Here is a 15,794-nt window from a genome sequence, read left to right as displayed (position 1 = left end):
ACACACCTGCAGATGAATCTTCAAAAAAATAAATGTTACACTGTATTATTATTCTAAAATGGCATTATTTTACTATTGGATGATATGAAAAACTTTATTTAAAGATTTGTTTTTCGTGAATTATTTAACTTTCAAAATTTCCCGTTTCTCTGAAGGTATAATTGATTATTTTTACAAAAAGAACAGTTCGTATTTTTGACCGAGCGAAGTGAGTCTAAGATTCAGTCGACGGTTTTGGCATTCTCTTAATGTTTTAACTGTTTAATGTTGTGCATTACGGCGAAACGCGTTAATAGATTTTCATGAATTTGACAGGTATGTTCCTTTTTAAATTGCGCGTCGACGTATATACAAGCTTTTTGGAAATTTTGCATTTCAAGATAATATGAAAGGAAAAGGAGCATCCTTCATACGTCAATATTAGAGTAAAAATGAGACTATTGAATTATTTCATCATAAATCAGCTGTCGAGTTGACTATAAATTGCATGCCATGACGCTTGCAATTCAATATCTCAATGAACTTAGTAATAAATTAGCAGCGTGTAACTATAAATTGCATGCCTCATTGCATGCCTCTTGAATGCAATTTTTATGCACTATTAAAATAGGATGCAAAGAACTTATAACAGCTCGTCTGGCGCCTAGATGTCTTCTGGTTTTCTTGCACTAAATTCCGGAAGTGTTATGATAATTAGATTTTGTGTAAGCATGATCTGATCAAATAAATAGTTAGTGTATCATGTGGATGTGCTTATGGTTGGGGACGTCGTTATAACTGCGCGAGGTCTACTGTTCACAGAACCACTAGTATACATCAGATATACCGGAATCAGCTATTTTCTATAGAAGGCAGTGACAAGGCAGTGAATCGCCAACGCTCTTCTTCTATATTTCTCCACTGACATTATTATTGTGGACTCATCATAGTTCAGCGTACAGTAACGATGATATAGCATGAGTATCTTCTGTATTGCAGAACTCCCAACTTTTATCAGAAAACAATTTGATATTTTCCTATAATATTTTAAAATTATATTTATGAATTTATGAAATAGCCTATTTCATGTAAACAAAATTATTGAAAGTAGTCCTATTCAAACTATACGTTATGACACAATTAGGGTATTGATAACTTGCTTTTTATCACCATATATTTTTGATTGACATGAAATTTTGCAGATTATCACACTATTTTTCCATTTATTTTTTGTCTTGGGGAAGCATTGTTGTGTAGGAAATGGTGCGCGAACTTTCGATAGTTGTCATCATCATCATCGTCATCATATCATGCCTGCGATCGTGTCATGTTCTAAAATTAATTCGAGTCGGTGGGAGATAAGCGAGACTTGAATAAGCGACACAGTAAACAGTGACGTGCCGAATAACATTCAGATACCAATATTAGAAAGAGACAACAACTGCTGCTGCTTGCCCTCTCACTCTCAACAGCTTAGAGGCCAAACGAGAGATTTGCGACTTTGGTTTTGAAAAGTTGTTGGATTGATAGACTTGCCTACGCAACTTCGATGCTCGATGCTTGCCAGAGCTAGAAATCGAAACTAACACTGCCTCTGCCGAAGCTATGATAGAGTTCTCTCCTTATTATTACTACATGCACATTCCACAATTCTTTTCCTACCTCCGTCACAGAATAGCAATTTCTTACTTACCAATCCGTGCCTTCATACTATTACTGAATCAACTTTTTTCAACACAGTCTCTACTATGAAAAATTTAATTACGAAATTTAAATGGTTACAATCAAATTTTTTTAGCACATTTTTTACAATGAAAAATCAATAAATTACGAAATGGTTCAATCACTTGGATAACTTGGATGGCTCTGAACATACTAGATATTGATTGTGAAATTCTCATTTGAAAAAAGTGTAAATACCATAAAAATTCAATCACGGAATAAGTCAAGCACTTGGATAACTTGATATAACTGAGTTAGCTCTGAACATACTAGATATTGATTTTTGAAAATAGGGTAAACTTTCACTTTTTGTGTAGTTGGATATTGTGGTAATTATTCATGTTAAATGAAAAAGACTAAGAAATTGTCAAAAAATGTATGAACTTAGTAACCCCGGTTTCGTTATTACATCATTGTCAGTTTCTGATAAACTCGTCTATGGATAAACTCTGTTTATCCGAGATTGACAATGGTGAAATAACCGAAACCGGTCTTTCTAAGTATCAATAAATCTGTGGTTTTTTGACTACTTTTTGTCCTGGATAAACTCTGTTTATCAGAGATTGACAATGGTGTAATAACCGAAACCGTCTTTCTAAGTATCAAAAATCTGTGTTTTTTGACTACTTTTTGTCCATGAATAACCTATTTATCAGAGATTGACAATGGTGGTAATAACCGAAACCGGTCTTACTAATTCAATAAATCTGTGATTTTTTTTACAATTTTTAGTCTTTTTCATTTAAAAGGGTAACTTTTGTAGGCCTATTATAAAACTGAAAAAGTGTGTTAAACATTGTATTCAGAGATGGTGTAGAATTCTCCCATGATTGCAAATAAAAACACAACTTCCCAGTTGCACAAAAGCCCGTCAAATTTCAATTCTGATTAAATACCACGAGGACCATCGGAAAATACCATTTTTAAAAGAGGCTTCTCTAATTGGTTCTCGTGGCATTTGATACAGGTGAAAATAATCAACAGGCCTTTGTGCAACCGGGTCAATATGTTTTTAAACACATATAAGACAACAATTTTATTTTTATCTCATAATAAATAAGTTTTTATTACTCTGTACCTATAATAATACTGATTTCTTGTTGTAGAATATAAATTTCTGATTATAAAGGCTGAACGATATAAGTTTATTATTAGCCTATACTAGTCAGAAGGTAGGCAAAGTTGACGTCTAATTTTGTCAATAAATTCATCATTCTTCACATATTTTCTTGCAACTTTTTTCAAATTCTCCAATTGCGTATAATGGTGTTGAAATTACCGTATTTACAAGTCATGTCTAAATCAAGCTCTGTTTTTTAGCAGAAAATACAATAAAAACTAGTCCTAAAGTACTTTATCATCATTCATAAATAATTATTATTATTATATGTACGGTATTTGGTTACTTATCTATGGTATCACAATCAAGAAATTTATAGACTTTTTGACTGCATTATTTTGATTACAGAAATAACAATAAAAACCAGGTACTCTATTGTATTTTTTATTGCATGATGAGTTTCGGTCTTATTAGAGTCATTATCGAATAATGCAACTGAACAAAAATAGGCCATGTCATACAATAATGAAATACCTATGAAAAGGTAACTGGATTCTTATTCTAGTAAGAGAGCATCAGTGGAAGTTATACAAATTTACTATTTTATTACAGTGCTTTTAAAATTTCTGGAGTGCTCATCGCTAAGAAGTGATGAATTTAATTTGAATACCGTAGCCTATTTATTGTATCGGTGTAATAATCTACAATATTATGGTTTTTTTTTCTCTCAGGCTACTTTTAATATAAAAAATATAAATGTTGTGCAAAAAAATTAAAGGGAACTCATATTTATTTTTTATTTATAATCTACCATAATATGTTTCATTCCCATATTAAATTCTAAATCATATTCATTTTAAAATTAAATTTGACTCATATACATTGAATGTTTTATTTAGCATTGCATCAGGCTTAAAATAATACTTTATTGTAGAAAAATATTTGTAGATTTTTACTTCTGTTATAAATTTTGTGAAATACTATAAAGTTACAGTTGTTCTACTCTTGTTGACGATTGGTTTGGTTCAGACTGAAAAAAATAATTGAAAATTTTCCATAAGATAATCGCAAGTTTACTGACTAGAAAATACTATTTTCATCAATTGGAATCAAGGACTTGTGAATTTTTTTATCATACAATATTCGTTGTATAAACACATAAGAGAATTGGAAACATAATTATTATTATTATTAGTGTATCTCGTAAAATGATAATACCTAACAGTATTTGTTTTTTATATAAGTTACATCATGGACGATATAGCCTATTCCAAGTTTCCATTATTCAATGTATAAAATATTCAATTCAAATGCTTTACAATATTAGATTGAACTATTCATGCTAATAATGAAATAGTTTTGATAAGCATTATTTCTTCTTGACAAAGAAGTTTAACTTCATAGATTCACAGGTAGGCTACAACAGAAATAAATATGGTAAATTAGTTACGGTACGGTAATAGTGTTATAAATATTATTCCTTAATAAAGCATTGAATTTTTCTCTGATCCGTTCATCTCTTGACGTGAGAATATTGTTTACAGTGGTTTGATCTAGTGATCAAAACAAGTATAATATTTGCACGCTTCAATCTGTCAAAATAGAACAAGTAAGCACGTTTTTTTCAAATTCAAATAAACAATCTTATGTAAAGAAGCAACCTTGAACTGACTGCGCCAAATCTAAATCTTCCCGCTTCCAACTTGTTCATTGAAGGTTTTGTAAGTATGTTCAAAACTTGTCTTTTGCTTGTTTTTCAAAAATTATTTATTCGATTATAAACAGTAGGCTGATGAATTAGTATTGTTCAATTTGAAGCAAATCAGAAACGTTAATATTATTTTCAATCTAAACATGATTTCTATTTGAAATATTTGTTTGGTTGGCAAGCTTGGTAGCCATCATGGATTTCAAGACGTAGAACGAAGAAAGAAGTTTCTGCTGTTGTGTTTTGTACGTCGTGTGAGTGTGCTCCATGTCGATTACAACGGCACTTGTTATTAAAAAAATTGCGTAGTTATCTATTTCCTAGTTTAATTTTTGTGTCAAATCAATTTATTAGACTTATCAAGTGGTTTTTGCATTATTTTAACAAATTTTTGTACTCTACTTTTTTAGAGTTTCGGTTGATACCGGTACTACGCAGTAGCATTTATGTACATTGTTGTATTTTCTCTATGAGAAATTGTTATTTTTCTATTTAAAATAGAACTTGTATAGAATTTTATAAAATAATGTCTCTATCTCCGGTGGCAAGACAAGCAACTCAAAGCCAGAGCATTCCTTCAAGAAGGGTTTTGATAAATGACCCTTCTCAACTTCCAATAGATTATTCCTCTACGCCTGGCGGTACCTTGTATTCAACAACACCAGGAGGTGAGTAAAATTTATTTTTATATTGTTTGACCAAAAAATACACCTCGTGTTTTTTGAAATTTCCAAATTAAATAATATTTTTATCATGCCTATATTCTGTTATTCACAAAAACCCTATTCGTTATGGTACCTACGTATAAATACATAATTTCTAAATCTTGTTGCTGTAATATTCTCTAAATTACAAAATTATCAAATGTATTTCAATGCATCATTCTTATGGATATGATAATAAGGACTATCAATTCGGACTTAATTTGCATATATCCTTCAAACCTTTGTTTACCAAACACGAGGCTGATAGGATGACCTTGAAATAAATTAATTCGAATGTCTGAAAATAGAAGCTTCCTCAAAACTCAAAGATCCAGAATAAGATGTTTTTATTCATCTTATTTTTAATTAAGCCTACCAATAAATTGTAATGTCATCTTTATTTTAATATTTAGAATTTTTGTATTTAGCCTATTAGTTGGGAGTAGAGTACCTGGCTTTACCTTGTAAATCAGTTTAGTTTGTAGACCAGAACGCATTAATATAATGCTTCTAATTTGTCTTGCTTTATAATAATTTTACAAATTTAATAATAAATTTAATTTGATAATCTTTACTAAATATTGAACAATAATGATACACAGCTGATTGAAAGTGAGGTTAGATTTTATCCATTTCAGACGACAGTATTGTTTTCTTTGTGAATGGTAGTTGAATAAGGCATTAAAATTATTTTCCTATTCCACGTGTACAAAATAAGAGTGGAAAAATTATTCTTCAATAATTATTTTAATGACTTTTTTTAACGCATAATTAGGAATTTAATAATTTATTTATACACTAACTAAATGTAATATTGTTGAGTGATTAAATAAGGTAGCCTAAATTTAAAATGTTATGGGAAACAATCAAGGAATCCATTTTAATGTACAGTATATTAAATTATAAAATAACATTATCATTCAGACTTGATAAAGTAGTAATCCGGAGTTATGAAATTTTACAACAGTTTTATAGGCTACTGTACTTGAAATTTCAAGTTGAATCCTTTATAACTTAACTTAATTCTCAATTTTATTTGAAATTAGAATCATTGGACCCAGGAATACAGGTTGTAGATAAATTAATATCTGGATTTATAGCACTTGTTCCAAACTTACAGTTGCGAATTTACGAAAGAGCAGCTTTAACAGTTTTATCAAGAACTTTTATCAACTTTCAATATATACTACCATGTGTCACATGGCTCACGATACGTTCGTCTTTAGTAAATCAATCAAGTTCCTTAATTTAGCAAAGTAGGATGGTGGCGGGTTCTTGATAAAGTCATAAAATTCAGAGTTTTTGACGTCAGGTTAGGAGAACGTGGAGGCCATGCTTAGTAACTGAGGATCTTGAACGGATTATAGACGTTAAGAGAGCAAGTTACTATCAACCTGTAATTTTAATTAAGTACGTCACTTTCATTCAATTTCCCTACCATTTACAAAACGTAATCTAAAGCACCGGCCACCAATTTTCTACTTTCTACATAAACCGCTTAGGGCAGGACACATGAAGAGTTTTTTCAGACAAGTCTGTAGGGCAGAAAGCTCTCCGATTGGCTGATTCCCAAGCCAATCAGCGAATCTGAGAGCTTCCTGCCCTGTTGACTCGTCTAAAAACGCTACGTGTGGCTTGGCCCTTACTGTTCATCGAGCGCTCACTCCAATTCTAGCGGAAATATTGCATGAAGATCCGCACTGGTGCCAACAAACAAAACGGTTTGATTTGATTCTTCATTTCACTAATAATTTCAACTGTAAGTTCAATGTAACAAGTATTATTTATTTATTTGTGGACAGAATCACAAATCATATAAATATGATTAGGAAGGAACAACAGGCTTGGCCCAAATCTATTCCATTCCCAAATTTTGATAAATTAATAAAATGTCCTAATAGTAAAACCCTAGATATTATTTTTATAAACATACTATAGGTCTACTTTATCGAAAGAGAAGTTCAGTGCGAATACAAAAGTTTGTGATCAAAAATACACCTTTTTTGAATAAAAATATAAATCTCAGTATACCCTTTTAAATTATTTTTCATTACTACTACACCTGCTCTAGAACATAGGTTTACCAATAGTTGAGAAGGTTAATTTCCGAAAAAATGCAATTTATTTATATTTGTAGCAAATTTCATATATTGTACTTTCGAATATTGTGTACATTTTATTGATTAGACTGCTTATTTGTATATTAATGGAAAAATAATTTTTTTATTATTATTCTGTCACAACATGTTTTGGACATTAATGCCATTTTCAAGTCTTGAAACATGTGACAAAATTATTTAAAAGGGTGAACTGAGATTTATATTTTTATTTATATTAAAAGTAGCCCTAAAGAAAAAATACAATAAAATGGCGTACCAGCCTTTTTAAGTATGGAATATAACAACGCAATGTCTTAAGACATTGTGAATTGATGGTAATCGAATTTCTTAATTTAATTTTAAAACAATTCTAGTGAATGTAATTTGGTTTTCTGTTTAATCTTATTTCATTGAGGAACAAACAAAAATTAAAACTTTACATACTTTTATGTCATCACAGGCCAAACAGGATTATTTTTTATTCATTATAAACGACAAAACCCTGTAAATAGTTCCCAAATTTTTGAATGTTGTATACAAATTTGACAGGTAGTTCAGCAATAGAAACTTAAATCAAATGTCCCAATCTCTCGATCAATGCCCAAGCATCCCTGGATGGATCGCTTTATAAACTTGAACACTAAATAGACAATACTTGACTAAAATTGTCAAAAAATATTGAGTATTGAATGAAAAAGACTAAGAAATTGTGAAAAAACCACTGATTTATTGATAATTAGAAAGACCTGTTTCGGTTATTACACCATTGTCAATCTCTGATAAACTAAAACTAAATACAAGAGCAGCAGAATTTATACTAGTAGGCGAATACTGCTATTGGTTGAGGACATGAACGCCTGCCATTGGCCTATTCAGGCCAATTGGCCTACTAGTATAAATTCTGCTGCTCTTGTATTTAGTTTTAGTTTATCAGAGATTGACAATGGTGTAATAACCGAAACCGGTCTTTCTAATTATCAATAAATCAGTGGTTTTTTGACAATTTCTTAGTCAATTTTTTGACAATCATTCAATATGAATAATTACCACAATATCAACTTCTCAACTACACAAAAAGGGAAATATTGAATACTTATGTCACTCAATTGGCAAGAGCAGGCAGCGTTGAGGATAGGTAAAATAAATAAAATTATTGATTGTTGTTCATCACAGAAAAAATAATAAATACATTTTCTCTTAATTTCTCGACTACAACAACTCATAACACAGTCATGGTTGGGAATCATGGAAGCAATGTGTGTCGAATCCGAGAATAGTGTTTCAAGCAACAGTTTGTGTGTGTGCGTGTGTGTGTGGCACTGGCACTCACACAATTGGAGCAGTGTGAGTGATTGACTGGCTGCTGTGCTGTGTCATCACTTACCATCTCATTTTCGATAACTTAACATCCGTATTTCTCACATCTTGTTCTTATCAATCGCAGTGGCATGTCCTTGATAAAGATCTAGCTAACGGATATCATGAGTTTGATTTCTAAAGAATATTACATGATTTTCCCCCTTACATGATTTATAGTGAGATTCGAATTATGAATTCCTATGAATATTACATTATTTTTCCTCATTTTTCTAGGATTTATCATGAGATTCAAGTTATAAATTCAGCATCTGATATGCTAGTTTTGCTATCCATGTCTGTCATTAGACGAAGCAGATACTACTATTCTTCTCTAGCTCCGCCCGTCGAAAATTGTTGTAGAAATAAGAGTTTTGAACTAACAAAATATTCCACATCGATTATGAAGATTCATTATTAAATCATTCCATAAATAATAAAGGAAAGTATTGGCTTGTTCACGTCGGGATAGGAAATTAATGAATCACGCAATATCACGTCTGAACTACCGCACTGATGAACATGAAATTTCGCGTATTGTTTCTATTCTATAAAAACACTTTACTCACATGGGCTAATTTTGAACAAATTAACAAAAATAATGTAAAAATCATGTAGTACCCTTTTTTTTTAAAAAATTAAAATAGTTCAACGACTAGTTCCGACCCTAACTTAGGTCATTTTCAAGTTGAAATGCAGAAAATAAATAAACAAGTTGATACTACTTGTTGATCAACTAGTTCCGACCCTAACTCAGGTCATTTTCAAGTTGAAATGTAGAAAATAAATAAACAAGTTGATACTACTTGTTGATCTACTAGTTCCGACCCTAACTCAGGTCATCTTCAAGTTGAAATGTAGAAAATAAATAAGCAAGTTGATACTACTTGTTGATCAACTAGTTCCGACCCTAACTCAGGTCATTTTCAAGTTGAAATGTAGAAAATAAATAAACAAGTTGATACTACATGTTGATCAACTTGTTTATTTATTTTCTACATTTCAACTTGAAAATGACCTAAGTTAGGGTCGGAGCTAACTAGTCGTTGAGCTATTTTAAAGTTTTTTTTTAAATAAAGGGTATTACAATATTTTTTTATTAATTTTATTCTTAATCTACGAAGGATGGTTATAGACTTACTTTAAATTATTCAATATTTCAGTAGGTCAAGTTTTCAGTTTGACAAGTTTTTAATTAGACACTTGTGGAGCACAGGTTACCTACTAGAAAAAAATATTATTTATAAATAATTGATATATTTGGATCGAATTGGTAATAATTAACAAGTAAAATATTTTCTTTTTAATGATTCAAATGTAAATTGTGTTTTTTGTTCAGGTACAAGGATCGTGTATGAACGAGCGACGTTGATGCATTTGAAAAACTCTCCTCTGGCTAGGACACCACCCAAGAACTTACCTAGTATCCCCGACTTCTTGCTCAAGGGAGACATCGCTCATGAAGCCAAAGAAAACGCCAACATTATCTGTAGTCCAGTCAAGAAAGGTGAGTTATCCTACAGTGAGATTAACGTTGTAAATAAAGTCAGCACCTGGTTTACTACCCTTGTCTGTCACTAGACAAAGCAGATAGCTGCATCCTTTTCAATCTATTATCTTTATTTATTTAGCGTATGGCAGATACACAACAAATATATAGCTTATGAGTCTCAAATGCCTAGCCCTATCTATTTCCAAATTCTTTGATATGTTGTGTAGTTTTCGGTCAGGAGAACATAAGTTTGTCTGACCGCCATCATTTGCTAATCTCTCAACTGTTACCACATCGTAGGTTATGCAGAAATATAATATATCTCAATTATGGACATTTACTATAAAATCTTGAAACAAATATATATTTTCTTGACGTATGAAATATATTTGAGATAAGAGTTGATCATTATTAACAAGAATCACACCCGGTTGCACAAAAATCTGCCAACTTTTAATCCCGATTAAATTTCACGAGAACCAAGCCTTCTTCTCAGAAAAACCTTCTTAATCACGATTAAAATTTGACAGGTTTTTCTGTAACTGGGCCTCAGCAATCAATATCAAGTCAGATATAACTTTGATTACAGCTGTATAATAAAGAAGGCGGTGGCAACAAAGAATCGGCTATTATCTAGTTTTATCATTCCCACTGACTTTATTGCGTGAATTCCATTACAGACAATTTAATTGTATTTCATTGTTCAATCAATATACGAGGTTCATCCGGAAAATAGTAACTGTTTGCGAATAAAAATTCAGTAAGTACATATTAACAATTGGAGCCATTTTTATTGGAAAGTACTTACTTTTAACAATTTATTTCTTTAAAAATGATCTTAAAGCAAACTTCATATTCCGTTGCCATCAGTGTATTAAGTCTGTTCGGTACACTTTTTTATTGAAATTGGATAATCTTTTACAATATAATTGTTAAGATCATTATAAGAGTGAGAAAAAGTGGCAACTGAAATTTTTAAGTGGTCTAATAAGCGAGTTATGATAGGTTGTTGAAGTGCTAATTTTCCAGATTTCGTTTTCTTTCCAGATCATAAACGGTTTAGACTATATTAACAGAACTTCTCTTGAAAATTTACAAAAAATGTATCTTTTCAAACTATAACATTTTATTCCCCATATCGTTGATAAATAAAAAAGTAACATTTTTTGTAAATAACTTGTTTATTTTGGCATAAATCGCGAATAAACGCATATTAGAACAAAGCCAATGATGTACTGAATGTATAAAAAAAAACTCCAATGGAAAATTCGAAACCGTTTATGATCTGGAAAGAAAATGGAGTTAGCACTTTCAACAACCCATAACTCGCTTATTAGACCACTTAAATTTTCAGTTGCCACTTTTTCTCACTCTTATAGTGATCTTAACAATATTATATTGAAAAAGATTATCCAATTAAAAAAAGTGTACCGAACAGACTTAAGTACTGCAATTCCAATTATTCATCTCTGTCAAATCGTTTTCCTGCCCAAAGTAGGCTACTTGAGTTTTTTGAAGTGAAGGGACCGATTCCGGACTATAGGATAGATGATTTAAAGTTTCCCTCTTGAATTGCTGCTAAAATTGTAGTGTTCAGGCCAGTGCATACTGGTCCTAATTTCCGAATGACCCTCGTTCTCATTGCTATGCTTTGCTGAAGTTAATATTATCAGTAAGGTTGGCCACTACCGTACCATTTCACGTGTCCGATACGACTGTACATTCGAAAACCTAAACTTGAGGTCACTTCTGTATCATTGGAATGATACAGTATCATTGGAATGATACTATATCATGGAATGATACAGTATCATTGGAATGATACTGTATCATTGGAATGATACAGTATCATTGGAATGATACTGTATCATTGGAATGATACTGTATCATCAGAATGATACTGTATCATTGAATGATACAGTATCATTAGTGGCTCTGCACTGAATGTAAACCTGGCGTAGTATGGGTGGCTGTCACTAACGACAAGACAAGTATGTCGAGCATGTGAACGGCCATGTCGACGAATTTCAAGCAAAAGGTTGTAACTCTTGTAACTCTAACCTCCGTTCCATTGGGAAAGCGTTCATCTGATCTTTTCGATGGATGGAGCTAGCTAATATAGAATGCGTTGGAAAAAGAGAATTCGCAACAATATTCGTCCTATCATTCCCATACTGACTTTATAAAAACTCGACAATTTTTATATTATTTTTCTGTGCATTTATATTTTGTTTATCAAGTACTTGGATTATTGATAAAATTCAACATCATAGATTATTTTTTTGTGTAGTTGAGAAGTTGATATTGTGGTAATTATTCATATTGAATGAAGAAGACTAAGAAATTCTCAAAAAACCACTGATTTAAATCAGTGGTTTTTTGACAATTTCTTGGTCTTTTTCATTCAACCATAGATTATGTCCATCAACAGAATTGTGTCATTTGTTCTGCTGTTATTACAATGAAAAAATGTATTTCTTATTTTTTTAGAACTTGTGGCTGGAGCTCAAGGCTTCTTTTTCCAGTCACGCCAAATACTATTGTATTTTAATGATTATTTTTATTTGTAAAAATATTTCTTGTATTTGGCAATAATATAACGTGTATCTCACAATAGGGTTGTAGAATAGCCTCTCGTTGACTCAACTAAAAATTACAATAAAGGGCCGGTTTCCGAGCTCGGGATTTAGCTAAGTTCTAGACTTTAAACAGCTGGAGTCAGGAAATTGGCTTTGCGAAACGGGGCGTAGTTGTAGTCATAGTCAAAGTCACGTTTGAATCAAATTTTGAAAAATTTAGAAAATTGAACGCAAAATAAAATAGTGTAAAGTTTCAGCTATTTTGAATTATTTTGGAATGTTTCATTTCGTCAAGGAAAAACGTTTCCAATTATAGACATGAGAAAATAAAGATTTGATTTGCTGCAACTATTTACTGCGACTACGCCCCGTTTTGGAAAGCCAATTTTCTGACTCCAGCTGTTTAAAGTCTAGAACCATAGAGAAACAATAGCGTAAGTAGATATCCCATGGTATAGGGCGTTTATGTCGCAACTTTTACTGTTATCTCAAGCCGACTACTGTCGATTATTGTCGATTTTTACTGTTTTTTTGGGGTGAGAGTGTATGAACGGCACAGTATGAGAGACTACGAGCGTCACACAGCTTCACGGGAAAGAACTACGTGGAGTATCGGCTTGAGATAACAGTAAAAGTTGCGACATAAACGTTCGCAACTTCTACTGTTATTCCAAGCCGACTACTGTCGATTATTGTCGATTTTTACTGTTTTTTTGGGGTGAGAGTGTATGAACGGCACAGTATGAGAGACTACGAGCATCACACAGCTTCACGGGAAAGAACTACGTGGACTATCGGCTTGAGATAACAGTAAAAGTTGCGACATGAACGTCCTATACCATGGGATATCTACTTACGCTATTGTTTCTCTATGCTAGAATTAACCTAAATCCCGAGCTTGGAAACAGGTCCTAAATCATTTTTATGACAATTATGTTGATGGATTCACTTGTTTTACAGATCCGGCGGTGATTGAGGACGTCAACGAACAGTTCGAGATGGACATGTGAACCCTGCCGACTGACCTTCACTCAGAATCACGTGCCATACCGTAAGGCACCAAACTCTAGTTTTATTTGTAGTGTCATTCAAAACCATCACTTTTAGCCTACTATTGTACGCTGCTCTGTCGAGGTAAACTTCTAAAGTTTGACATTGTAATGGTGATAATAATTTGAAAATGTAATAAGAATTTTTGTTGGCCAAGGAATGTGCATTTTAAAAGGTTTGTTTCACTTTTGAAACTAACTGAAATATTTGATTAATTGGAATGTATCGCAAATTATTGCCGTGTATATCAATACAATTTTGATAAACTGTGTATGATCTACAATGTACCAGTGTCCTCTTGTGGAGGACTTTTGCAACGCAAAATGCAGAATCTCTATTGACTTGAAATTGGATAAAAATCCTCAAGTGCCCTTTTTGTTTATTAATTCACAACATATTTCGACTAATTGATGTAATTTTCAAGTGAAAATCAAAGTCTCCCTCGACGTGATCAAATTAATTGGATTATATAAGAATCACTACCTGAAGAAATTTCTTCAGTTTGAACCATTAGTCCAACTTGAATTGTCTCAACTTCATACTTTGTTTCAACTCAAAAATGTTTTGAATCCATTTTATAAGGCTTTAAGGGAAACTCCGCCTCCTGCGTCCAAGTATCGGCTCAGAATTGTCCTCTGATTGGCTGAGAATCAATTCAGAACAGTTCTCTGATTGGCTGGGAATCCTCTGTTGATGAGAATTAGCCAATCACCGGAATCCTGAGTGTCGGCCGACAATCGGTCAGTGTGAAAACAGCCATTATTATCGACAGGGAAGTTAGTAGCGCAACACAATATTGTTGTGTGTAATGAATATAACTGTTCAATTCATTAAAAAAACCGTTATATCACCATTTCTTTGTTAAAAGAGGGACTGAGTGTTTGAAATTCCGTAATTTGAATAGAGTAAAGTTTTGGTTTCCAATGAAAACTACTTATAAAATAAAGTTGAATATGTTTGTATGTTCGGAATGTACTCGGTGAATCAATTTATAGCATGATTTCCTAAATCAGTCGTTTGGATTCTGGCCTTATTTTTTATATAATAAGTTGTTATAGATTCAGATAGATTTAGTAAAGATGTATTGTCTTGAAAATTATTTTATTGAGCTTTGTTTACATTAGATGCTCTTAACTGATTCCATCACAGCATATAATATATATAATTATTATTGTATCTTCAGAAGTCATTTTCAATATTAAGCCTTTCTTAGTTTTGATTTTATTGAAACCACAATTTTTATCAACCTCAACTTGTTATTAGTTACTAGAAGCAATATAGGAATTGGATCATGTTATTGTGCTATTAATACTTAATGCAATGATCTTATATTGGCGAATATTGAAGAAATTTTCTATATATAGATATATAGGTAATGCACATGATGTTCATTTATATTTTACCATTAGATATATAATATAATCAGACGTATGTTTGAATCACTTTAATGTTAATGTTTGAAAAACTATTTTATTCTCAAGACAAATACGTATGGATAAATAAATTCGAATACCCTATTGAAAGTTTTGATCAAGCTTCTAAAATTTAGATTGTATCATAAATGATAGAGTAAATCAACAGTAGCCTGGTACGAGAAAAATTCTATTTTCAAGCCACGAAATTGTTACCAATATGGTTTATTATTGAATAAAATTAATTCGCTAAAATTTTTACCAACTCGGCTCTCTGGTTTTTGAATTAATTGTGATAGATAGTTTACGTGTCTTATAAATTTCAATTTGATTACAAATTGGCTTGAATTAATCCATTCAATGCAATATTACTGCCTTAATAATTAATAGAATTATTTGTGACAATATTTAAAACAGAATTCAGGTCTTCAGAATTCAGAATCTCAAACCGTGAACTGAAAATATGTTTTGTTTGAGAGTTATATCTGCATCTTTATTCCATTATTGCTTTCAGTGATTGAGTGAGAGAGAGCATTTGATTTCTGTATTTCAATGAATATTTAGTTCAATTATGATTTTATCAATTCTTTTAAACAATGTCTACTATTTATAAAATCTCATTTCATGAATTTT

General features: G+C 31.6%; 1 protein-coding gene across 1 annotated transcript; it reads left to right on the top strand.

Moving 5' to 3' along the window:
* The first annotated feature begins 4,475 nt into the window (after positions 1-4,475).
* LOC111050371 (eukaryotic translation initiation factor 4E-binding protein 2) lies at positions 4,476-14,588 on the top strand. The gene is made up of 3 exons (XM_022336683.2): positions 4,476-5,137; positions 9,968-10,135; positions 13,660-14,588. Exons 1-3 carry the CDS (start codon positions 4,996-4,998, stop codon positions 13,707-13,709), a joined length of 360 nt encoding a protein of 119 aa, XP_022192375.1. The 5' UTR covers positions 4,476-4,995; the 3' UTR covers positions 13,710-14,588.
* Positions 14,589-15,794: the final 1,206 nt, after the last annotated feature.

This window comes from Nilaparvata lugens, chromosome 1, assembly GCF_014356525.2.
Source record: "Nilaparvata lugens isolate BPH chromosome 1, ASM1435652v1, whole genome shotgun sequence".
Lineage (NCBI taxonomy): Eukaryota > Metazoa > Arthropoda > Insecta > Hemiptera > Delphacidae > Nilaparvata > Nilaparvata lugens.
The sequence above is the reverse complement of the archived record's forward strand: the minus strand, read 5'-3'. Positions and strand labels throughout refer to the sequence as shown.

What these genes read in the sequence shown, in the direction of transcription:
- LOC111050371 (XM_022336683.2), top strand. Translation starts at nt 4,996, where the DNA reads ATGTCTCTATCTCCGGTGGCAAGACAAGCAACTCAAAGCCAGAGCATT. An exon ending in GTATTCAACAACACCAGGAG is followed by an intron (nt 5,138 to 9,967) that starts GTGAGTAAAATT and finishes TTTTTTGTTCAG; the next exon opens with GTACAAGGATCGTGTATGAA. An exon ending in CTGTAGTCCAGTCAAGAAAG is followed by an intron (nt 10,136 to 13,659) that starts GTGAGTTATCCT and finishes CTTGTTTTACAG; the next exon opens with ATCCGGCGGTGATTGAGGAC.